Source organism: Apteryx rowi, unplaced genomic scaffold (assembly GCF_003343035.1).
Source record: "Apteryx rowi isolate R43461 unplaced genomic scaffold, aptRow1 scaffold_210, whole genome shotgun sequence".
NCBI lineage: Eukaryota > Metazoa > Chordata > Aves > Apterygiformes > Apterygidae > Apteryx > Apteryx rowi.
Window position 1 is genome coordinate 1,411,918 of NW_020448420.1, and position 26,035 is coordinate 1,437,952.

Sequence of the window (26,035 nt, forward strand, 5' to 3'; positions counted from 1 at the left end):
TGTTCTTCTTTGTTGTTATGCAAAATGTATTCATAGAGGGAAACAAATTTGCCCGATAAGGAAGAAGATTTTTTTCAATGAGGAATTTATACAACATATGAATTGGTCCTCRTAAAATCTTTAACATTTAACTAAAAATCTGTATAACGGTTCCTGAGTTTGGACCTCTGTATGGGACTGGATCTAGAAATAGTCAACAGGTGCTTAAGTAGAGGTCAGTAAAGCATCTACACAGGCAAACAACAACAGGTCTGGGTGCAGACCTGTTTTTATATGTTTTCTGCTTTCTGTTGTCAGGCAAGGGGAACAGTTTCAGCTCTTGATAATTAGAGGATTTGCTCTTATAGGGAGCAAAAATTCTSTATCATGAAACATTAATTTCTGTGTTGTTCACCTGGAAATGAAAAGATATTTTCATTCTAAATTTTTTTTGATTGAACAATTAACTTTTTTTCTCATCTTTAAATGAAAGTAGAATGCAGCAATAGGCATTCTTAGCAGATGCTGCCTTTGGTTTTCCATTGTATCATATGTAGCTTTATGACTTTGTATCAGAACTATCAGACAAAATGAAAGTTATTCCCAAAGAAGTAATTATTTTTATATCGTAATGTAACAGCTAAGATTTGTGAAACAATAACATGTGTCCACTAAATACAGGCATCTCTATTTACATGCCCTAACAGGAAGATGGAGATGTAAAAATAGCAAYAAAGAGCCAGTGACGTTATTAATAAAGCAGCTGTATACAGCATTGTTCTCTTGTGGAACATAGATACTATTTAAACAAAGTGGACTACATAAATAATCTCAGGTCATAATTCATAAGTAACCATTGTTAGGAATTCTGTTATAAAAATAATTCTCCTTATTAATGTACAAAAGATGACAAAACCATTTTCTTTGTGGGTGTGTGCACATGTGTGTTTCCAGATGTACAGCTACACCAAATGTTAAAAATAACCTATACAAATCATTGCCGTTTGTTAAGAAGCCAGTATTTTTCTACCCCCAGGAACTATATCCCTTGAAATCTGTTGGGGGAAAAAGGGAGGAAGGAAGATCAAGTACTGTAAAAGTTCATACCAGGGAAAAGTTTGTAGAGAGACAGAAGAGGCAAGATCAAGGTGAAAGAACACATGGGTAGCTCAGACCTCTTTTCACTTGTATGAATTTATTAATGCAAAAGAACAAACCCTTCCCACCATCATGTTCCATTAAGAAACAACAGTAGTAGTAATAACAACAACAATAATAATTAAGAGCCACATAGGAAAAAACACATTCAACTAGATGCATATGACCCTGTAGCTTTCCAGGGGAGCAAAATTCACTTTTGAGCATTTCCAGTTTAAATAATAGTAACAGAAAAAAGAAAAAGATTACTGACAGCTAACTGAATAGTCAGTCTTTTTTCTCATTTTTCCATCTAAGGGGAGTCATTTCCTCACAATGCACTTCTCAAAAGTACTAAAGACAAGCGTGTATTCAATGCATGCAGCAGGTTAAACCTGCACACTCACAGTTTGCATGTGTGCATTATAAAGGAGAAATCGTATCCAGAGCACTGGGGCTATATCATGGTCTTTATCTCCAGAAATAGGTCTCCAGTACTTGACCTGAAAGCCTTGGGCTCTTCTCAGAAAAGCTGCCTTATCTTTGTGAACCAGTGCTAAAAAGCATGAAACCTGCACAAGCAAAAAGTAGTATGTTGTGCTTGTCATCCCGTCCCTGGCCCTGCCCCCTCCAAACTACCAAAAGACATAAACCAAAAACTCCTGGGGGCACTTCTGAAACCCCTTCTGTCTCAAGAAAAGACGTGAAATTCAGCATCCATAGCAATTCTTGTGAAATTCGGCATCCATAGCAATTCTTATTAAATGTGAAGAGAGCAAATTTCTTCTCTTATTTCAAATCTCAAATCAGTTTCAAATCTCAAAATTAGAATTCAAAATGCACCTGCCAGTGTGGATCTCCTCTTTCTTTTTTTTTTCTTTTTTAAAAATTTTAGGTTGCACTAAAGAGGCAGTGCAAGCACTTTAACTTCTACCACCAAGTAGTTAGTTGATGTTCCCTACCAATAGGAGCTCTCAAACCTGCACGGAATTCTGTAGTRTGGAGGTATCTTACAATGGGAATCAGTGAAATCATGTGGCGTTGTATGGATTTGAAGTTACTACTCATGAAAATCAACTCAATGAATTACCACTGTGCCTCATACATGGGTCATATGGGATGTAATTTTGCTTTTGTAGTGCCTGAGTGGGGACAGGATTAAATAAGGTCCATACTTATGAATGTTATTCCTTAGAGAATTCAGCTACAACTTTTACCCAGAGCTTCAAAATGCATTAATGCTTGAATGTTAAATACAAAAACATTTAACCTTGTTGTTTCACCTGTCTTGATGATTTATAACCAGGGTTTTAGAAAGAAAAAATKATTAGAATATGGAATTTATTTGCTAGTTTTAAAATTGAAGGTGTTTGTACTAAATCTTCAAGCATACAGTTTCGAAAAAAACCCACAACATATCTAGAGGCCGCACAAAAACAACCTTTAGGAAAAAAAAGTAGTACATATCCCATCTATAGTGTGTGTGTGTGTGACTATTTTGCCTAGTAACTGTCTGCTTTATAGTTCAAGCTTGAAAACAGCGTTAAGTGAAAATTTCCATACTAAGTAACTGAAAAGGCAGATCATGTTGTGTTTGGATCTCATATACTGTTTCTTTACATTTACATTTCACTGCTGYTGAAAAGCAAAGCATAACAAGAATTCCAGTGAATAATTCCCGCACGCCTGTTTTTTGTGAGCTGCAGCCCACAATGTTTGCCTTAGCAGTACCGCTTGGTCCAACTATGTCAGGAAAATGTAGGGACAGTGAAAGATTAATTCAAAATCAATGTCGTGACTGCAGGGTAAGAAGGTGTTTCTGGTGGGAGCAATCACTTCCATCGCCGGGCCTCAAGGCCATGGAAGGAAAAGGGAGTAGCGGTGTTCCTTTCATTCACGTTTGCCGTGATCGCTAGATAAGAGGCTGGATGGTCTCTGCGCGGCAAGGTCAGGTTTAGAGATTAAAAGCTGCGGAGGTCAGTGCTTTCCAGCCGTTTCCCCCAGCGCCCTTCCAGAGGGCCGAATAAGAAGCAGCAGTGCTTCTTTAAGTGCTTTTTAAGGAAGGCTGTTTGCCTTCAGTGGCATTTTACACCACCCCTTGTTGTTTTTCCAGTAAACTCTGCTGCTGAAGAAGCCATCGATAGCAATAACCGGGGCAATCCTGACTTGCGGCAGCAGGTCTGTGTGTTTTACCAAAGCCGCTGATCGCAGATCTTCCTTGCTGACCTGGGAAGGACCTGTCTTAACGTACCCTCAGTAAAAGATACTTCTGTTAAATAATGGAACGTTACAGGCAAAAAACAGGTTGCATCTTCTGGTACCACCATGCAGATAACGATTGCCGCTGCTGCGTTAGCTGGGGTGCGTATATCAGTAGATCTGTAAGCACAGTGCGATGCCCACAACCTGTATAAATGCCTGTGTGTGCGCAGGTCCTTGGGTGAAACAGAAGTGTTAAGTCAGAATTTGCAGGCCTCAGTAAATGGTGGTGCACGCCGGCCTGCAGCCCGCAGCCAGCCTCCAAAGCGTTAATGTGGAAAGCGCCCTGGGACAAGGACCAATCTTCATGCTTTGCACACGTAATGATCTGTTAATGATCAAACGCAGCTTGCCCGCTGCCCTGTTGAGAAGATGGATTTTACCAAGGTGTAATTCCAGTCAGTTTCTTTGCCGTTATGGCAGGTTATTCTTCATAATTCTACTTTAAAAGTGAATGGTAAATTCCTGTGGCATGTAGCAGCCCCATCCTGTTCTGTTAACGCTTTTGCGGCTTCCAGTACTCAGTTGCCGAGATCTCCTGGGGTTTAAGTAAGGCAAATTAAAACCAAAAGCTACGAATAGTCGTTCTAATGGATCAGGTCAGTGGTCTCTTTAGGCCAGTAGTCTGTCTCTAATAATGACTAATATTAAAAACTTAGGGAAGAGCATAAGAAGGGGAGCACATATATCCAGATCCTTCCCTGCTGCGTTTTTCTGCCTTCTAGCAAGCTGCATGTTCAGGAACTTCCAGAGCTGAAGGCTGCGTCTTGGCTGTCGTGTGTAGGTAGTAGCTATGAGTTGACTTATCTTCTGGGAGTTTGTGTAATGTGCTAAACCTATTATGTTTTTGGCTTCCATGACATCCTGTGGCAATGGATTCTGTATTCTGATTATGTATTGTTTTTTCTTCTTGTTATTATTTTTCGTTAAATACTGTGTTTTTGAGCCTTCTGCCTGATAATTTRCTTGGACGCTTCATGTATTGTGAGGCCTAATCCAGTCCTTTTTCTCTTCTTTTTGCCACCCATCATTCTGTAGACCTCTGTCACACTCGCCTTTGGTCTTCACAAGAAAATTGGAATTGTCTTGTTTCCAAATTTAAGTTTCTTTTCTTGCAGGAGCTATTTTCCGTGCCTTACTTTTTCAGTGCCTTACTTAATTCTACTGAATCCTCTTAGAGATAGGAAAGAGAGGTGAACAGAACATATTCAGCGTATGGGTACACCATTGATTTATGAAGCTCTGTGATGTGCTCTGTTTGGGGGACTTCTTTATTATTTCATTCCTTTCCTAACAGTTTCTAATGTTTTGTTTTGACTTTTTTGATCATATGGAACAAAACTTATAACCGAAGCACAATTTTATTTCTTGTTTACCTGCTGAATATTCTCTATCCTACCTCTAACTATTTTTCCCCAGACAAAATCTCCTGAGAGAGTGTAAGAAGTAGTAACTTTTGCACTAAGTATTTCACAATTTTCATGCTGTTTTCTAGAAAACATCTTTTGATTTTTTTTTTGATTTTTTTTTTTTTTTTTTTTTTTTAATTTAATCTCTCTCTGTTTCATCTGCATTACTGGTTTTAGTTCCAGGCTCTCACATTCCACACATACTTCTCAGGTGAGGCAGCGATTTAGCATTGTAAGATGCTGCTGGAATGGACCCTACAGTTTCTTTACTGTCTCCCAGCCCTGAATTAGCTTTCCGTCAATCACAGATGTCAATCACAGCGAGCCAGAGCAGGGTATCACCGAAGACTTCTTGTTACAGAGGGGTCAGTGGAGTCAACAGTGGGGGCTGGAGCAGGAATACATGCATGGTTTATTCATTTTAGTAGCTGGTAGATTCATGAAATGGGGGTGTGCTACTACATTTTGCTCAGATACTGTTAGTTTGACACCTAGGCAGCACTGCAGTATTGCAGCACTCATTCCGATTAGGAATAAGTGTCTAACTTGCTGCTCGGTGTGCTCTTCCCAATGACACTTTATAGCTTCTTGGGAGCTCTCGCAAATTGGCTCTGCCTCCTAATGAGAAGTCAGTTGTAATGGCAAGCCGATACCCTTCTTTACACGTGCCACAGCCAGTTAAGTACATCTTCACTGCATGGCTGAGCTGGGTAATGAGCGTCATGGTCTAAACATCAGGACTAGCCTAATCTGGGTACCAGCATTCACGCAGCAAATTCCTGCCCGTGTTACCATGTCCCTCTGCTTCGGTAGTGACTCATAGGTGGGGAGGCCTGGCCCCTGTTTTTCCCCACAAAGGTACTTTTGGATTCTTTCCCAGGGAACTGCGTGACTTGTGGGAGGACTTGCCTGCTCTTTGGAGCTGTGGGAAAGGCACTGGCATCCATCAGCAACTGAAGGACTTGGGCTGAGCTCTCACTTCAAAATAGGTGTGTTCCCTATTGAATTAAAATCTCGATCCAGGGTCTAACTGCTGTGTGCTGGTGGGCCTGAAGTTGAGCAATTTCAAACCTGGGTCAGGAAGTATTTCTGTGTGGGTTGTGGTTGGATTTGGACTAAAATTGAAGTAAAATATATCATTAACTCTATAGTGAAGGTATACTTCTAGAGCGTATTTTGCTGCTTCCAGTAGTTTTATTTCTCATGAAAGCAATCCAAAAAAAAAAAAAAAAGAATCTCTAAGGAGATGCTCTCYGTTTAAGCAATGTTTAGCATTGGCAGTATTTCAAGCCCTCCTGTTTCATGAGGGGTGCTTGTTGGTGCTACCACAGAGCCAAGAGTGCGTCAGAAACTTTAAAGGCTTGTGGGAAGATTCAGTACTGAAATTGGTTGCTTAAAAATAATTTAAAAACTATTCAGACAACTTACAGAATTTCTATGAAAGTAAATGAGAGTGAATTTTACACATTTTTGTTACTAATAAAAATGGTTTTGAAGATGAGAGAGATATAAGATCTGTAGCTGCTATGCAGTTTGACAGTAACTGAGATTTGTAATGAATAAATGATAAAGTGCTTCTTTGGTATGTTCACTATGACCACTGGCATGTTTCTGTGAGCACTGTGGATTTTTGAATTTTGTTAGGAAGGCAAAGCCCTATTAGCAAAAAATACTATCCTATTTCATCTGGTGTACGACCTGCTGTAGCATACACAATTCAAAGGATTTTTGTTTTGTTTTGTTTTGTCTGTATGTAGAACTAAAATTCTTTCCTGCAGGACTGTCTTGCGAGAAGAGAGTCTGGGTGAATCACAAAGCTTTCCTCCACTGAGGAGCTCTTAGGAAAAGAAATGTCTCCAGGAGCTGATGCTGCTGAATGCTTATGGAGGAAAAATAATTTACAATGTTATAGGTAATGAGGAGAGGGATGGTAGTGGTTGGCTGCTGTCAACTGGTTGTAATATTTCATGTGAAAAACATGTTTGAGACTGGGAATGGGAAAGAGTAGGCTGAGACACTGCATTGCTTAGATTATTAAAGTGTATGCTAACATGGTCCTTGAAATTTCAAAGATGCTTCAACAGGGATCTTATATCTCTAGAAAGTGTAGCTGATAGAGACCTCTTTTGAATTTGGTTGTCTTTACATCTCTACCTAGTTGTAATAGAAATCTGATTTAAATTGGAGTCCTTCCAGTTCTAAAAGTAGTTTTAAAATATGTTAATCATCTTTTCTCTAACTGCAACACAAAAAAAGATTTTTCAGAATTAAACAAAGGTAATTGCTGGACTGTATTTTAGTCTAGACTGAGACTAGACTGATTTATCCAATATTTATAGGCTTTCACCACATTTTCTCTTAGGCTTTTTTTCCCCTCTATAGATATTAAAAAATGTATTTTTCTAAATACTGCTGGGTTTTTTTGTTTTGTTTTTTAGTAGAACAAATAATCCATCCTTATTTCAAGTGGTTTGTAGATTAACCTGCATTTAGTTTTGTTGCTATGTGTGTAATGCCCACTATGAAGATGAAACTATCGCAGTTGTTTTGCACAGACACTCTAATTTATTATAACATTTTAAAAAGATTTTCATATATAGGACTCAACCAACTCCTTGGATATAGATCTGTTCTTTGGTGCATGTCCTTTCAAATCTGTGTTTTTGGTATTGTATGCAAGCTGCCCCTTGATATTACAGATGCTCTAAGAACTGGCCCCATACATTTCTCTTTCTTCCTCTCCAGCTTTCTCTCCCTACCAGATAATTCTTGTATGGGCAAACAAACACACCATTCTTTCACTGACCGTCAAAAACATGCGTAGGTGCGTTCTTTGTGAACGCTTTCCTACAGAAAGCAATGACTATGCTCCCTCTCGTGGCAGAAGATGGCGTTGTTGTAGATCATTTGATAAAACTAATAGTGTATGAGAGCACAAACGTTCTAATTAAAGAGATTATTTAAATTCAAAGCAAACATTTGCACCATTAAGTCTCTGCTGAAAGAAAAGAAGTCATTCTGCATCAATCAAATATGAGCCAAATACATCTGCTTCTTTGTACAACTGGCTGTGCTGGGCACAAGTGACAGGAAGAATAGTGAGGGAATGCCCTCCTTCTCTCTTCTTCCTTTTTTACTACCTTTTCCCCCCTCTCCCCTCCTGCATATTTGGCTTCATGGTATAGGATCTTGTGTTTTGGTGTGTGATCCACAACATGAAATATTTAGAAGAATAATTGTTAGTCTTAGCAAATGCTTGCAATTACCTACAGGACAGTAGACTAGTCAGCATAAAATAAGGGGCTCCTTAACAGTGCTGAATTGCTGGTCTTGCTACCCTCAGGGATCCTTGCTTATCCTCTTAGCTCTGGAAGAAAAGTGTCTCTGACCTTCCCTTCCCTGGTGCCATGGAAGTGAGCTAGGAAAGTAGGGAGCAGGCGTGAACAATGACATTTGTGCTCTCCCTGCCCACAGTAGATTTCCTGGGATTTTTTTTACATGTAGGGACTAGCCTAGGGAAGAAAAGGATGCAGGTTGAGGCATTCATAGGCTGCTTGTGTTGCTGCTGGGCAGTTTCCAGCTTGTGATTTAGTAGTGAAATAATGATGTGCAATAATTCAGAACAGTCTCTCTTTCTACTGGTAGTAAATCTTCTGTCTTGGGAAAGAGACGCAAGATGTATTGCTTTCTGCCTGCTGGATTCTGTCCACGTTTAGGTGCCTTGAATACAGGAGACAACTATTTCTGCAGATGCACAGCTCTTCGAGTCTCTTTCTGCCATCATTTCCRTCTGTGCCAGTAGCAACTGTGTATACATCCCACAATACTTATACTTATGGAGAAGTGAAATGGCCCTAGGAAGCATCTCCAGCACAAAGACTATGAAAAGCTTCAGGCAAACATGCCAAATAGTTTTTATTTCATGAAACTAGATGAGCCTTCAGTTTTTGCCCATCAGTTCTGCCACAGTGAGACTTTTTTTTCCCTTTGAAAAAGATGCATAAACATTTTTAACTGTATTGCCAAGTTAATCAGTGAAGATGAATGCTGCAGAATTTGTAACGTTAGTGTTGCTGGAGCGCAGTCACCGAATCCATCACAGGCTTTTTTAATATAGTTTGCAGGTACAAATTCAGTCCTACAATTTTTAAACTGCTTGAAAAGCAAAATTGAATACACAGATTCAAACTCATGCCTGCTTTCCTACCTACTGACCAGCAACATGAGACAAGCTGTGTCTCTCATCTACTATGCAGCAAAGCCCTTATTTATTTTTTAATGTCTAAACAGTTCAATACTTCGGAAGTTCTCAGTGCTGCAGAAAAAATTATGGCGCTTCTTTAAGTGTTTGAGTATGCAATTAAGCATCTCATCTGAAACTTGCACACTCAATAGTATTGGACTTTGCTACAAAGTTATTTCCTCTTTATGGTGTCTGCCAGCTGCTGAAGTATGCATGAGTACATTTGACATGTTAATGCATTCTAGTAATGGAGGCCCCTGATCAAGCTGCAGCCAAATGATCACAAAATAAATGTCCAAGGTAAAATCATAGACTGCAATAAATATGGGAAAACTGCTTGTCTTTGGTGATGAGTGAAATCCCCATCTCCCATCTGACGTGAAAAACTGGGCCCAATTGGTAAAACCATTACAGTCTTATGATCCAGCATCCCCTCTCGTCAGCCACCACATGAATTGTTTCCTTCTCTTTTCTTCTTGATTTTTTTCCCCTCCTTTTTTCAGAATCATTTGTGATGGGATCGTGCTATATTCCTGTAATTCTAAGTAAGGGGTATTCCGTAGTTTGACTTGCTCATAAATTAAAATCAAATACTTAGTTGTTACTAGTACACTCCAGTGTACCTGCTCCTACTGAGCTATACGCCCTTCCCAGTTCCCAGGAGCAGAGCTTTGTCCCTTGCCTTTCGGCTGATCTGAAGCAGTGGAGCCGGGTGCGTGCTGTCCCTGCATATTGAATGGCTGTGAGGGCTGCACAGGTATCACGCCTGCTGTCCTTTGCTTTGCGATATGGCGTACGTATCACTCACTTGCCAGATTCTGCACCCTGGATGCTCATGAGATGGCATTTGAATATAGCCCAGCTGGGGGATTTGTAATCGAATCGGCGGGAAGAGCAGCATTTYCTGCTCTAGCAGATAAGTGAGTGTCATCCAGCTTGTACCGATCCGCAGAACAAGTGCGTAACGTCAGGGACAGTCAGAGTATTATGAGATAGGCTTTTAACACCGCCGAAGTTGTCTCAGGATTTAACATGCTGAGAAGACAAGCTAATAATGAAAGACTTGTCTAGATGTCTATGTTGCTTTGACCCCCTATGTATTTTGTAGATGCTGATGGCCAACGTGAACTTTAAACCAATTTGTTGCATGTGTTTACATATGCAACAAACCGATTTGCTGTATCACTTAACTACACGCAGAATGAATAGTTGACCATGAGCTGGTCTGACCTTTTCAGCTCTAATCAAGAAAACTGAAATATTATTTCAGCCTGTCAGCTCCAGTAATATGCAGTAAGATTATCTGGATCTAACCGAAAATGTCAAACACACTCTAATATGCAACCCATCAAAGTTAAGATGTATACGAACCAAGAACTGGTTAAGAATATAAATCTGAAATGTCTATGGTGCATCTCAATTGCTTAGATAAATTGTTCGGCCATTGATGAGGCCCAGCTGAAAACATGAATTAAAAATAAATCTTTGGATACATGCAAGATGTACAGCCATTTAAATATTAAAATGTATGTGATTTTGAAAGAGGAGTGACAGTACCAGTTTAGGATAGTACTGGAAAAACAGTGAGCAGTGAGTATACTAGAGCTCTAGTTACAGTCTTGCTAGCTACATTTTGTGATTGCGTGAGATCAGTGGTCTTGTGTAACCTCAGATTTTTCCATGTTAATTTTTAGAACTTGCTGTTTGTGAAATTTTTACTCTTTCCCAAAATAACCCTTTGCACAAGCTGACATGTCACTATCAATCTTATTTGTGTTAAATTTAGTATTAAGCATTTTTCCTAGGCTGATACTTTTTATGAAAAAGAATTATGTCTATTTTTAAAAGCTCCCTAGAAACCAACGCTGTTGTTAGTAGGTTATACTGTTTAATGAGATACTGTCTTTAGTTTCTTTGTCTCATCTTCAGAATTTCTGTCCTTGGTATTTTACTAGATACACAGGTGAAGGTTAAATCTGTCTTTCATAATTCTTTATTGAACATGAGACCAATTATCCATTGATAGAGTTTATGGATGGTGAATTTAACTTTGGGTTAAAATGGATGGACACAGTGAAAAGCAGCTTTGTATCCCAAGAAAATAGTATTTTGTTAGCTAAACAGTCTATCAGGATTGTTTAATTTTCACATCAGGATTGTTTAATTTTCACACAGTTGCTACACTAAAATGGGGTTGTTGTTTTTAATCTAATCATGGGTAGTTTGTGGATTTGAGGCGTTATTAACTGAATTACTACTATTAGTAAAATGATGTTGGAACTAGATTATAATGAACTATCTGCAGCCTTGCTAAACCAGTAACTTTATTAAAAGAGCGTGTATTTTAAACTACCCACTTAATGCTATTTGAACTGTTCTGGTGAGGCAATGCTGCCCTCCCCTGGTATGCTGAGGAAGGTGGGAATCGTTATCCCCGTCTGAACAAGTTCAGGGCTTCATGTTAGAGAGGTGGTGGAAATTGCTCTTAAAAGACTTTAAGGTGCTTTCTCTATTAAAAGACAAAAGTAGTGGACTATACATTTGTGCTGTGCTTTTATGTATGCATGGTGCAGATGCGGATGAGTGCATAAATAATATATGGGAATACAGTGTGAAGACACAAGGTAACAAACTAAGGGCCGAGTATAGTTTGGGTGGCAGTTTGGAAGACAGATTGAAGACGGAATAAATAGGTAGCAGCAAGCTGCTGAAAGTCAGCAGGACCCTGCTTTCCAGTTACAGGAACTTTTTGTTTACAATTTAGTTTTGCCTTATACGTAATGTTTAGAGATTTAACATTAATGATTACACAATTCTGCAAAAGCGAAGTAAATGGGATTATGGCCAATGATTTGCATGGGAATAGGATGAGCTCTTGTGCAAATGAAGCTACAGCAGAGCTGTCGTCATCTCTCGAGGGTTATTGATTACAAAGATACCACCTTGGGCTCAGGAAGTGCCCCATGGCAGATTCCTGAAAGCTGGGGAAGTATGCCAAAGAAATATTGCTATTTCATGGTCTGTTCGTATATATTTCTTTAAACATCTGTTATTAGCCAGTGCTGGAGACAGGATATTGGGGTAGGTGGTTCTTTAGTCTATCCTGGTGTGGCTGGGCTCTGTTAAATATGTGTGTTGCTATTTTTTGTTTTTGTCTTGCTTCTGTGTCTCACTGTTAGGCAAGTTCACCATAGTCCAGGTAGCAGAAAGAGATGAGCCTTGTTTCAAACATAAGAATTTTAGTTCCAAAATCTGACTGCATTCAGCTTTCTTTTCTTTCTTTCTTTCTTTTTTTTTAAAATAATATGAAAGATAAAAAATATCCCTATCTTTCTAATTGAGATTTTATAATTGTTGGACAGCTTGCAAAACATGCTTTTCTCCCCTTGGCACATGACTTGGCTGCTGTTTTGTTTGCTCCGTGCCCCTCTAAATGCATTGGAGATTGGCAAAACACTAGAGAAAACTGGAGAGAGTACATTAAAATCTCTGGCTGATGTATTTTATTCATATCCTACATGTGAACAGATTGCCAAATTCAGGATCAGGAGGAGGTATTTTTCCCCAGACTGGTCTGCTAGGATTTACTTGAGGGCTTTGCTTGAGTGTGGGTTCCCAACCTGCCCTGCTGTCTTTCTGCAGCACATTACAGTGATGGCTAGTAATATTTTATTGCTCATCTTATGTTTATTAGAAGGTCGTGGGCGTTGTTTTATGCCTATGGTGCCTGCCAGTCCACAGAGTGGGTGTTTTGTGGACCATTTTGAACTAGACCCTAATTGCTCAGTCACCTGTGACTGTGGCAGATGGGACCTGAAGATCCCAGTGGTCCTTTCCAGGCTTCTGTTTCCCAAGTGACTTTACTGACTGCAAAATAACAGTATTTACCTTCATGGATGTAAGCTGGCTGGTATTCAAGTGTGAATCACTATGACGTTTTCTCCCATTTGGTTTATATGTCTAGAATGAGCACTCATTTCGAGAGCTAGCTGTAAAACCACTGCAGATATAGTTCCTTAACAGTTAAAGGTGAGCTAAATCAACACTCAGGCACATAATTTCATCTTTCCCTTTGTGACGTCCTGCCATAGCAAAAAGTTTTTTGTTGTTGGTTTTTGTTGGCTTAGCGTTCTGTCAGCATGGCATCCCAAACTGGCTCATCAAATAGTTATGTGAATGGCAGTGCTAGCACAAGGGAGGGAGCAAGTTTGTACGGCTGGAGCAAGGAGGAGGCTGGGATTACCGTGCTGATTTATATCAGCTTAAACTGCTGTGGAATTGCAGTCTCTCTTTAAAACAATATTTGCTTATCTTTTGTTTCATATTTCTGGTTGTTCTATAAAGCAGCAGGTTGATGTCTTCTGTGGTATGCATCATCCCTACAAAACCCCTATAAAACCCCCAAAGTGATGTCATTCTTTGACCTAGAATGAATATACAAGATCTAAAACTGTGTAACAATTATCTTTCTTCTCCATAACTTTTGCAGGTTTTAGGACTGCTGGTGTGGACCCTGATTGCTGGAACAGAATACTTTCTATATCCAGCCTTTGGCTGGGTGATGTTTGTAGCTGTCTTTTACTGGGTTCTCACCGTCTTCTTTCTGATCATCTACATGACAATGRCCTACACCAGGATCCCCCAGGTGCCATGGACCACGGTGGTAAATACACTTAGTCTTTGTTGTTGCTACACTTTTGGGGTTTTGCTGGGTGCTGAAGAGAATAAAATATTAATGTATTCTACAACTGTAGTTAATCCACTGTACTGGTGACTTTTGCAACTTTTTCCCTAACAACTGCGTTTCTGCATACCTCCAGAGTTTGGCCTCTTTATTACCCAGACACTTTTAAAAACATTTTCTGTGGTGTTCCACCATTTTGTTCATTGGTTGATCAAGTGACTTTATTTTTAATAATGTGCATGTGATTCATATTTATGCACAGTGGCCTTTCTTCACCCCCCCCCCGCCCCCGTAGTGATTATATCCCATGAAGAATGTTGAATCTGTTTCTGCCCCTGAGCTAACAGACCTGGCCCTAGGGTTTAAACAGTAGAAATCCCTACCTGAGTCAACACCATGAAYTGGAAATGGGACCCTGGATCTTAAACAGAAGTCTTCCTGTGCTAGGGCAAAAGAAAAGGTAGTTCAGAGGTAGCAGCAATCTCACGAGCTATATATGGTCTACTGTAAAAATGGTGCTGCAGATTATTAGTGTTTATATATGTAAAATACCTCCCATGTAATCCTTTGATATTAGCTCAAGACTTAATGAAAACTAGATAAACAACTAATTTAAGTACAGAAAAATGTCATGGGCACCTGAAATTCAGGTCCAAGTTCTGTGGTTTGAATAATCCCTGCTGGCAATACCTCTCAACAGTATATTTCTTACATGGTTGTTGTAACTGATGCTGGTTTTAGTGAAATAAATCCTAAAAATCATTTTCACCTCAGTCAACATCTATTTGTGACCCATCCAAGAATTACTGCAAATTTGGCTTTGCGTTTGCCTGATATAGTGAGATACTACTTTTAATTTTTTTATTAGCTAGGATTATTAACTAGAAGTTTGTTATTGTTCTGAAAAAATATATTTGAATTCTGTGTTCAAGCAGCTGGTTATCAGCTATACTGTGTATATGATTAAAATTGAGTACACTTTTTTTTTTTCTGTCTTCCATTGGTTGCTGTAACAAACCGTCAGCTATAGCAATTACTAATAAAAACAAGCAGGATTATGTTCAGATAGCTTCTCTGTTTTCAAGTTTCATGACCAGCAATTACCATTAGGGATATAACATTGTTACAGAAATGTTGGATTATTTCAATTACAGCAGTGATGTATCTGGGTATGTTTAGAGGTTGGGGTTTTTTTCATTGCATTTGATGTAAGTAAAGTACATTCAAAGGGAAAACATCTTTGCATCCATTTGAATCCAGTTTTAGTTATTACCCCTCTTTTATTAATTTAACAATATTATCAGGCAGTAGCTGCATGTAAATGAGTTGCCCTTGATCTATGTGGTAGACAAGCTGGAATATTTGATATGTTTCTGCTTGATACTGAGTGTATTTCTTGCTCTGAGTTACAAAGATATCACAGATAAGATCACATAAATGTAGGTCCAAACGGCAGTTTGCCTATATACTAAAAGGTAATTTGAAGAGAAAATAAATGCAAAACAAAACAAGGATACTTGCATTCCAGCTTGTTTTGCCCTAAGGTATTAGAAGAGCTGTTGGGAACAGCCTTCTTCCACTCCTGGCTGGCCAAGAAGAATGTTGGGCCTGCTTTCAGGGAGGTGTTGTTAATGTCTTTATTCACGAGGACATGATGCACGCCTTCTGAGTCAGTGAGTTGACTCCAACCTCCCCACCGTTCTCCAGAGTATTCTGAGTTTCAGTCTCTGCTAGTTGCTGCTCTGCCTCCTAAGGTGACAGTTAGCTCAGCCTGTGCTTATTGTATGCAGTATCCAAAATCCAAAGTTATCTGGACTTCTGTCATAAATTCATTTTTTGCAGGTTAAGCACATTACCAGATTGCTTAAGACGTAGTTACTTTCTGCAAATTAACCTAAACAATACGTTCCAAAACTGCCTATCTTTAACAGTGCAAGTTTTTTGCTAAAACAATCAATTGAAGCTTTTAAAATCTGGTAAATCTGAATTTAAGAAGCAGATGGTAATTTAGCATGAACCATTTGGTTTGAGTAATATATTGGCAGTAAAGGCCCAATCAGCTAGCATTGCACTCCGTCTTCCCCAACAGTGTTATTTCCCAAAGCAGCACTTCTCAAAAATTATGTTCTTTTTTCCTTTCTACATGACAAGATATTGCAGGGATTTGTAGCTTTCCAGGGTAAATGAGTCTTTTTGGAACGGAAAATTTAAAAATAACAACAACAAATACTCTAGGCTATCAAATTTAAGGATTTGGAAATCACTGCTTTACAGAAGTTCTCCTGAGTCTGCCAACTGTTGGCATCCTGTCCTAAAATTTATGTTTTCACAGTTTATTACTGTATTGCCCAGCTAAGACAAAGAGAGTTGAGATTTGTAAGTAGAGATAATACTTTTTATTAAAATCAGCTGATATAGGTGAGATGAAAAACACTCATATAAGTTGAACCTCAAATCCCAGACCTTGGGTTCCGTCTGAATGGTGAGGGACTGCCCACAGCACTCTGTGGAAACATGGGTAAAAGTGGCTTTTTTCCAAATGTTCTGAAGTTGCAAGGATTTAGGAGTCACGGGAGACTGTGCATGCCCCCCAAACTGCTCTGAATTTGGTCAGACTGCATAGGCTGCTTGGTTGGCTTTTCTCAGTGCACCTTCCACAAGAAGCACTTGGGACAGGCAGGGCAGCCTCCACCCAATATGCCTTTAGAGGCCTTTCTGCCCTCAGCCTGAGGTTTTGTGAATGGCAGCAGATGGTGGCTGTGTGTACATCAGTGGTTTGGCTTGGAGCACTAGCAGTCTTAAAGTAAATCCTCCTGTTGTCTCCATTTGTTTCACATTGGTTTGGGTTTTTAAGCAGTTTTGTTACAAGCAAATTAAATTGTTTACAGAGGAAACTAAACCAAAGCTCCAGGGCTTGGCCTGTGGCAGCCTGCTGCATGTTAGTATTTCTTGGGATGAAGGCAGAAAGATCTGGACAAGTACATATTGAGGCCAGGCCACAGATGAGATGTGCACGCATGCACAGTTTCCAAACAATACTGTGGGAGCCCTTGCAGCGAATGTAGCTGTAGCTGCTGTGGGCTGTGTGCTGCATGGGAAGGTGGATCTCCCTCCCAGCTGTGAAGCCACAGGCTTGGATGACTTCATCCATGTAACCTACACGTGTTATGTGAGCAAACAGAGGATGGCCTCAGAGGCTTCCATCTCTACTTTGTCTGCAGAGGCTTGCCCACCCCAAACTAATTTGTTCCTGACACATGGTAGAGGGAGACTCTGGGGCCCCATAGGTGACAGCTGCTCTCTTAGGCATGGATATGAGCTCCTGAGATGATTGGGAGAGAATAGTGAAATGATGACATCAGCTGCCAAAAAGGTTACCTACCTTTGTAAGTTTTGTGTCTGCTGGTTGTCATCTTGTCTCCCGAGGACAGTGTGGTCCCACTAGTCCGCACTCATCTCCCAAGCCCAGGACTCTGTTGAGCAAAGTGGCTGCAGTGGCCAGAACCCCAGGAAGATGTTTTGCCCCTCCATTTTGCCTGGGAAAACAAGGTACAGGATACCAGGCCCCAGTTTATTCAAGGTGTTCTCATGGCACTGCTGCTGCAGCTGCCAGATTTAGTTTGCCACTTCTCCCTTGCAGTGAAATGTCCAAACTTGGACCAGGATCGGGCAGCAGATACTGCAGTGACACTCAAAGGCCACTAGGAGGAACAAGAAGAAGGCTTTTTGCCTGTGAAGTCTCATGTAGGCAGTGGTGACTGAAGAGTGACATGTTAACAGATGGAAGCACAGTGTGGTGCTCCCTGGAGGAGCCTGCAGTCGGGCAAGCAAGGGTTTCTGAAATGGCTTTCCTTCAGAAGACGTTGAACCACATGTGTCATGGGAAAGTGCCGCAGTGGGCCAGACTCGATCTGATCTGAAGTTAAGTCTGCCTGAACCGATTGTCCTGGAGAGAGATGTGAGGAGCTTCCACACCAACCACTTCAAGTGCTGATTCACACTGTCTTGCACAGAGGGAATTGCTGATGTGGATACAGCTGCTGTCACTGCCTTCTGAACTTCTCTTCTTGGGCTGCAACTTTTGGGGTTTTTTTAGATTCTGTCAGAGCTGGTGACTGGTGAATTCAGTAATGAATAATTGATGTATATTCCTAGCATCCCCTGGGTCACACCATGCAAGTTAATAAGTTGGAGCTGCTTCAGTCTGGCTGCATTTGGAGGCAACTGGGACAGCACAGTTAAGGGCTATGATACTTGTATGACGCTCTGGAGTGCAAACACGGGGCCAGAAGCTGAAGGGAGCAGATCACGTACAACAGTAGGACCTGGCTTGAACTGACAGTTACCAATTCCTGCAATTGTAAATGTGTGCAAAATATGTCACGGGTATTCCACTTAGACAGCGCATCAGTGCATTAAAAGGGTATTTTATGGACAAATTCATATGCCTTGGACAAGTAGCAAGGTGGACTTTTTTTTTTTTTTTTTAAGTATTAGACCTCCTGTGGTCATGACCTTGAAGTAGCAAGTAACTAAATTGCAAAGGATTACAATTATTTACTTTTAAAAAAAGAAACTCATACCTTTTTGTCTGTCTTTTCTCCTATCTGACCTGCCTGCTTCCTTCCTTTCCTGTTCTCTCTTGCATGCAAAACCAGAAAAAAATGCTCTTGTTCCTATTTTGTAGTGTTATGGGAGATCAATGTCTTCTCCTTTGTTTTTTTCTTAGCATTGAACATAGGTATCCTGAGATGTGAGTGCTTCTAAAAAAAAAAAAAGAAAAAAAAGAAAATGCAACGTCTGCCATGGATCTTTTGACAACCCATGTAGTCCATTCAGACTGTTTTCCTTGATTTTATCTGTTTCTTTCTCCTCTCAAAAAAAAGACAGAAAGGAAAGGTACCAAATGGTGGAAGAATACTGACTGAAAAATTGACCCCGTCTTTATCTCCTTCAAAAATAAAGATGAAGTTTTGCAAGCTTTCTAACAATATTCTTTATGTGTGCAGAACTCATTCACTCTGGCAGTGTATCATTGTATAAATTAGAAAGGTAATCAAATTGCAGTTTGTTTTGTTTTTTATATATAATATATAKATAATATATAGATAATAAATACATTTTTGTATAATGTTATATTCTCACTGCCAAACATTTAGATCATGATAACCAAGCTCTGTCTTCATTTTCACTTTTGGAAAACCACAATACACTGGCTTTTAGACTCTTCTGGGTTCAGTGTGATGAAGAGAACAGAGTTTGTCCAGAGGTGCTTTAATGTATTTGAGTGTTAAAACTAAGCAGTTAAATTTTAATTTTATAGCTAAAGACTAGAAAGAAAGATCATTAGGAATCACATTGTATGTGTACATTATTATTTCAGAGGACAGTTTTGTCACGTTGCAGTAGAAAATGGTAGCAAATGTATTTGCATATGAATTGGTCATTTTGTTTTGTTTTGCAACAGGGTCTGTGTTTTAATGGAAGTGCCTTCATTTTGTACCTCATTGCTGCCATTGTAGATGCATCTTCAGTTACCAAAGAACTGAACAGTCACAATTACAACAGCTGGGCAGCTTCTTCAGTGAGTGCATTTTTTGTTTAAATCTGTTCTAGATCTAATAAAGGTGTATCAAAAGAAGGCTCGCTAGAGGTGAGGACTGAAGTGCATGTGTTCTGGATTTTGAAAAGCTACAGGCTGGTATAAAAGCTCATGCACAAAATCTACGGATAGCTGTAACTTAGTTCATAGTTCTTGGAGATGACTAGCAAGTCTGAGTACCTTCAGCCAGCACATGGCAGTCGCAGCAGAAGAGGCTGTAATGTTTTGAACATGATACTGCTTTCCCCTCCCCTGCCCCCATTTATTGCTAGCTCTCTTGGCAGAAGTTATAGCCAGGACATCAGAGTTAACAAATTGAGTGACCACTGAATAACTTCAGTGCACTTAAGTAACTTCAAAAGCAGCTTAAACTAACTCAGCTGACTTTATACTGATGCTGATAAGGTGCGTTCACCTTTTTGTGAGCTGAGGCATGCACACAGTGCTTTCGGGAAGTGCTGAAGTGGTGCTGCTGTTTCTGCAGTGCTCTTTCTGTTACAGCCTCTGCTTCTGATAAGCTTTTCTCTGGGTTCGGTGGGTAACAGTGATGTAACTTTCAAGTGTTTTAAAGTGGATGCAAATCGTTAATTAGTTTGACATTAATGGCTTCCTACTTAAATTTGGAGATTCAAGCCAGTCAGTTGATGTGGGTAAAAAAAAATACTCTTTTTTTTTTTTTTTTAAGAGCCTTATCACCAACTGAGTCAGTGAAGACCTTCTCTAGCTAGTTAGGGGAGTTGCAGAAGAACTCTTTGCTTGTTGCAGCAACATTGTTCAAATTCATTTGTTCAGAGTAACTCTGAATAACAGCTACTTTGTTGGCTGTTAGTGCATCTGCAGTTGTCCCCTCTGGCCTGTTCACAAATCCTGTCTTTTGTCTGCAGCTTATTTTATATAGTGATGAACACAGAGAGTTGAACACCTGCTCTTTGTCTTGGGGATTGGATAACTGCATCCCTGTTGCTTCTGTGGCGTTCCGGGTCTTCTCCTCTTGGCACTTCATAGCTACTGATCTATTACTCAGCCAGTGCTGTTGACAGGAGCTTGTTTGCTGCAAGATAAGCTTCCTTGCTGATTCAGATTTTATGCAAAATGCATGAAGGCTCAATATCTCCTGGGGTGTTTGGAATCTCTTCTAATACCTCCTAATATTATTTATCTAATGCGCTGTCTAAATAAGCTCTATTAAATGTAGATTCTTGCTCTCTGAACCCATTATGGATTTTTATGTGTGTTTGTGAGAATTTAGCAAATCAACTATTCCCCCAGTGGGCATTCTCTGTTGGAAAAATTTTAGATGGAGCTTTATTTCATAAGAAAACAAAATTATAGGAAATTAGGAATGCTATATTTTCCTTGTGTAGTCATTTTACATCACCATCTACAGTTTTTGGTGCTACAGATCAAGACTAACCAAGTCCTCTACTGGAGGACTCAGATTTATTGCCTGTGTACATGCTTAGTAGTGCCTTGTTGTCAGAGCTGAAGTGCTTATCCAGACCAATGATGGTATATAAGCAAGTGATGTTATTAGAAGCATAGAAGGATTTAGGCTGCAATGGACCTCCAAAGATTGCCTGGTCCAACCCCCCACTCAGAGCAGGGCTAACTTGTGTCAGGCTGCTCAGGGCCTTGTCCAGCTGAGTTTTGAGTTTTTCCAAGGATGGATATTGCACAACCTCTCTGGGCCCCTACTTCAGTGTTTGGTTACTTTCATCGTAATGTTTTCCCCCTAGTATTTAACTGGAATTTTCCTTTGTTATAACTTGTGTTTGCTCCCTCTTGTGCCAGCCCTGCTCACCTTCAAGACAAGTAGTGTTAACCCTGCTTGCAGTGTCAGCTTTATTTGGTTCAGCTACCAGCAGAAAACATTATGGTCTTATCATAAGCTGTCTATTTTGAACAACCTGTGGTGATTAATAGGAACTTTACTGCTGGCACTGAATTGGACTTTATCAGTACAACTGAATTAGTTCACAGCTGTTCTTTTGTCTACGTGTGCATATGCTGCAAGGACTGTAGAAGCAACACCACTGATATTGTATAGTTTTTACAGTCGTTAAATGTAAAATAAACCAAGCCTGCTGCAGAAGGCTTGTTCGGTAACCAATTTCTAACAAAAAGGTAATATCTCAACATGGTTGTAGTCACTATTATTTGCAGTGAGGAAAACCTTTATTCATTAGTAGAGAATTCATAGTAATAATTTTTCATAGAAATTATGATGCTCTAAAATATGTTTTCTAATATTGTTATTGTTGTTTTCCATCTCTCTACAGTTCTTTGCCTTCGTGGTTACCTCCTGCTATGCTGGGAATACCTATTTTAGCTTTATATCTTGGCGATCACGAACTTTGCAGTAAATATTTTGTTAAAATGAGTTTTGTAGTATAAAATACCTTGAGGATTATACTCGTGACAGAAGTCTGGAAGAAGGGTGAAGTCTTTTTGGATACTTCTGTTAAAATTGACATAATGTATTTTAAGCTTAGATTAAAATGAGTATTTATAATGCAATATCATCTTTAGTGACAGCTAACATAGTCTTTGTACTGTATCATAAAATTTCATACTGTTTCTTTTAAAATTAACATAGTATTTTTCTAGACATCGTGTAGATATTATGACTAAACCTTTAATAAACCTTACTTGGATGATGTGCCAATTTTGTAAATGCAACTTTTTAAGTGTTACATGTATACTTTTTGATACTGAATGCTACAAATCAACACTAAGATTGATATTGCCTAGTTACTATGTATAAAAAGTGACATTGTGCAAAAAAATCCCCAAAGGTTCAAAATAAATAAATAATTGACCCAACTTTGTGTGTTTGGTAAACAGGGAGTGGAGGGGTGGGTCTTTTATTCTTCAGAGTAGAATACAAAGTACTAAGAATTCTGATGATACTCTCAGTTTGCATATCCTAATAGCCTCTTATAATCATATTTTTACTGTTGCAGGAGACATCTGCATGAGATTGCTTTTGGAACCTCTTAATTTAGGTTTGAAGCTCACTGAAAGAGTGTTGCCTTTGAAACACATTATCTTAACAGGGTTTTCAAATCCAGCAAGCTCCAAGGCATAAGTCTAGACTCCAGTCCTTTAATGCTCAGTGTTTAACCTACTGAAAATATCACAAAGCACCTACTAAAGGTAATATTTTTTGTTTATCAGAGGTCCGGGGTTTTTCTCCCCCTCAGATTAGGCCAGTAATCTGTCCCAGTTCAAATTAGGATATTTAAATACTATTAAATGATGTAAAGGTTATATATAGAATTGTCAAAATACAGTGGCAGAAATGAAGAATTCCCTCCCTCCTTCCCTCTCTAATGGCATCATCTGTAAGTTGTTAGTTTAACAAACAAAGTTTTTAATTTGACTCTCATATTTAAATATCTTTGAGTCAAGCAAAAGTATGACAGAGGATTTTGACTTTCAAGACAAATACAAATTGCCTAAGAAATCTTTTCCAGGAATTATCTGAAGAGTAGGATCATGATTTTTTTTTTKTGTGTGTGTGTGTGATATTACTTAAAGTTTCTTCATTTAAAATTACTGGTAAATCCTTTCTCCCTGGTTTAAGAGGATTTGGACTCTCTTCCAGTCTTCAAAAACTGAGTTTGCCTAATATATTTAGTAATAGAGAAATCTTATTACTTCAAAAAACTTTTTTATTTCTCTGTGTAAGTAAATGGCGTGTGCCCTCCAGCTAGGAAGATTTATCAGCAGTCAGCTAATTCTGTTCTTGATCACATTGTTTTGTTCTTGACTATCTGTTGGAGTCACAGGATTTCAATATAAGGGAAGCCAAGATATTATTTAAATACCTATATTTGTCTGCAGATTGCATCTGGCTTGCACAACAAAGGTCAGGCTGTCTGCTGCTTGCTAAAATTATCCAGTTCTGAGAATGAAGAAGGGCTACCAACTATGCATCTTATCTACACAGATAAAATGTGTCATTAAATCCTGTATGCTCTTTTCCATTGCTGGAAAAAAATCAAAGGTGTAAAAATCCAAATGTCAACTGATAAAATGTGACTGGAAACATAACCAGAATTAAAATCTCATCAGTGATTTCCTGTCAATAAAAATACCTGAGTAGTAATAGAAATTCTCTCTGATATTTGGATGTACATATCTAAGCCCAAAGAATGTGACTGTTTGCATAAATGTTTCGTGATTTTGTGGTAACTGTCATGGTCTGGTCTAAGGTCATAAGCAAGACAACATTTGTGGATAGAGGTATAGCTAAGAGGGAGTAATGTTTCATGCAGTTTACCAAAAACTCTCTTGGAAACTAGATACAAGAAAACAGCCACTGCATGTTGGAATAAACCCATTAATGAAAGACAGAAACACACTATTACCATCTAGAGAATGCTTCTGGCAAAGTAACTACCTCATCTCTGACTTTTTGGCCCTGATCCTCAGGGGAGGAAATGCAGATCAAGAGAAGAAATGCAGAATGTCTTCCAAAAGCAAATTTGGGAGCTAGAATGTATAATTCTGAATTTTTAAAAGTGAGTACTAGGCAGAGATTGGTTTTATGGTATTTCCCTCACTACCTTGGCCTTGCTTTGTTTCATAAACTATAACTTTACCTGCCTTTACACTTTCTCTTTAGAAAGAGAATCATCCCATTACCCATGCTTTTACTAACATTTCTCACCTATTCCCCAGGTAACAACTGTCTATTTTTCAGGTGATCTGAATATCTAGTTAAAATTGGAGCAATTAGTGCAAGCTGAGAATTACTTTTGAAGTTTGCTGCTTCTATTTCAAGCCTGAAGAAAGGCATAAGCACCCAGAAGGTTATCTGTTTCTTCCAGTTGTATTAGTTTAATAAAAATGCTGACTTGCAAACTATGACCTGTGCTTTTGTATGTTCTAACATTGATAAGAAGATAAGCTAGCTGTGCATTACCATATAACAATTAAAACGAGATTTGTGGCTGTAGGCATTTCTTTGTATTTATAAGACAGAAAAAAACCTTATTTAAAAGAACTGTTAAGTGATGAAATCATTAGTTAAGTCCTTAATACAGATATTTAGAAGAATAAAAAAGATTGAATCAACTCGCAAAATGAAACGTTATAAATACGTTATAAATAACTTGTTTCAAACAAACAGTATCTCTGAAAAATGCAGGTCACCCATATATACCCATGTGACATGCTAGGATGGTAAGGATACTTGATGTCAACTTATGGTGATCAGTCTTCTATTTTAAAGAGTTGTCCACACCTCTTATTGTCATCATACCTAATGCACTTGCCAAGATGCAAGTAAATAGTAGAAGAATTATAATCAAAGCTTCAAATTCAGCAGTGTTTTAGATGTTGAGTTTGTGCCAGTGCTTTATGGAAGGTGCCTGTATTTCTGTGAGTATAAAATATGACTATTACTCTACTTGTTTTAATGTAAAGGTGTTTCTGTTTCACTGGGGCTGAATTCACTTCATAGAGCCCCAGTGAAGAAATTAAGAAATAAACAAGCTGAATCAGTGAGTAAGAAAAGAACATTTCTTAATAGAAAGTGCAGAAGTTACTAGAACCTTCCTCCACAGGGCTTGCAAGAAAGCTGTATATTTATATACATGTTTCTGAACTTGAATGGTAGGGAGAAGTAGAAGAGGAAAGAAGAAGCTTTTTAGAAAAAGCTCCTCTTTCTCCACAGCTAGCGTTTTACTCTTGTGCAGATTAGCAATGTTGTAGCTTTGATGTCTTAATGAGATAAAATTTGGTGGGAGAGATAATATCTTTTATTACAACTACAAAAATTGTTGGGAGAGGTAATATCTTTTATTACAACTACTCGCTGGCCTAATAAAAGCCAAAGCGTATATACTACTTGGTTTAATACGGACTGCTGCCTACAGGTACAAACCCTGTCTTACTCCATAAATTACTTAGGCTAGCCCTTTATCTGTGCGGGAGATATACTTCAGTTACCTTTTGTCCCTCCTAAGACAATTTGAGTAGCTCAAGGAGCTATTTTGATMCCTCAGTTAGATCTGAGAAGAAGGCATATCCTAAGTGCAGACAAAAGAAATAAGGAGATGGGGTTACTCTTCCAGTGAACGTAACGGTGATGTACAACCAGCTCAGAGGTCCCCTATTACCTTGCTTGTCTGTGAGCTGTTTTCTTCAAAACCAGATGAAATGGTGCTATGGATCAGATAGCCAATGTATTCAGAAAGCAAAACAAGAAGTTATTTTTAAACTTGAGGAAATATATAGGTTCCTTTGCTGAGTTTTGTTAGTGCCTCTGCATGATTTAATTCAAACCGTGGTTGAGGCATTCTGACATTCATTACACTTTTGCCTGTTGCTGCCCATTTAACATAAGCATTTATTGTTTATGAGATCATGAACAGGAGGCTTGGGTGGTTGTTTTTTACTTTTTGGCAAGAATGAAATCTTGCGTGGGAAGATGCTGTTTGCAGCCGTGCTTCCACTATGAAGCGGGAGCGCATCTCCCGTGCCGAGGCACCGTCTCCGAGGCGTGCTCGAGAGCCCTTCGCCGCCCGCGCGAGGCTGCCGAGGGGCGCGGTGGCCGCCGCTTTGCGGAGCTCGCCTCCCGGGACCCCGGAACGCGAAGCGAAGCGTGCCGCTCCCTGCCCCGAAGCCTCCCCCTCGGCCTCTGCCTTCGCGCAGCCCCGCCGCGGCGGGGAGAGGACGGGGGCCGGGCCGCGGGGGAGGGCAGGGCCGGGGCG

The 26,035-nt window shown here is 39.4% G+C and overlaps 1 protein-coding gene across 1 annotated transcript in view; it reads left to right on the forward strand.

Moving 5' to 3' along the window:
• Nucleotides 1-21,968, forward strand: part of CMTM8 (CKLF like MARVEL transmembrane domain containing 8) — a 37,511-nt gene extending 15,543 nt beyond the window's left edge. Inside the window, exons 2-4 of the mRNA XM_026064212.1 lie at nucleotides 13,517-13,690; nucleotides 19,179-19,295; nucleotides 21,593-21,968. Coding sequence (XP_025919997.1) covers nucleotides 13,517-13,690; nucleotides 19,179-19,295; nucleotides 21,593-21,676 — 375 coding nt within the window. The 3' untranslated portion in view covers nucleotides 21,677-21,968. The remainder of the gene's footprint in view (nucleotides 1-13,516; nucleotides 13,691-19,178; nucleotides 19,296-21,592) is intronic.
• Nucleotides 21,969-26,035: the final 4,067 nt, after the last annotated feature.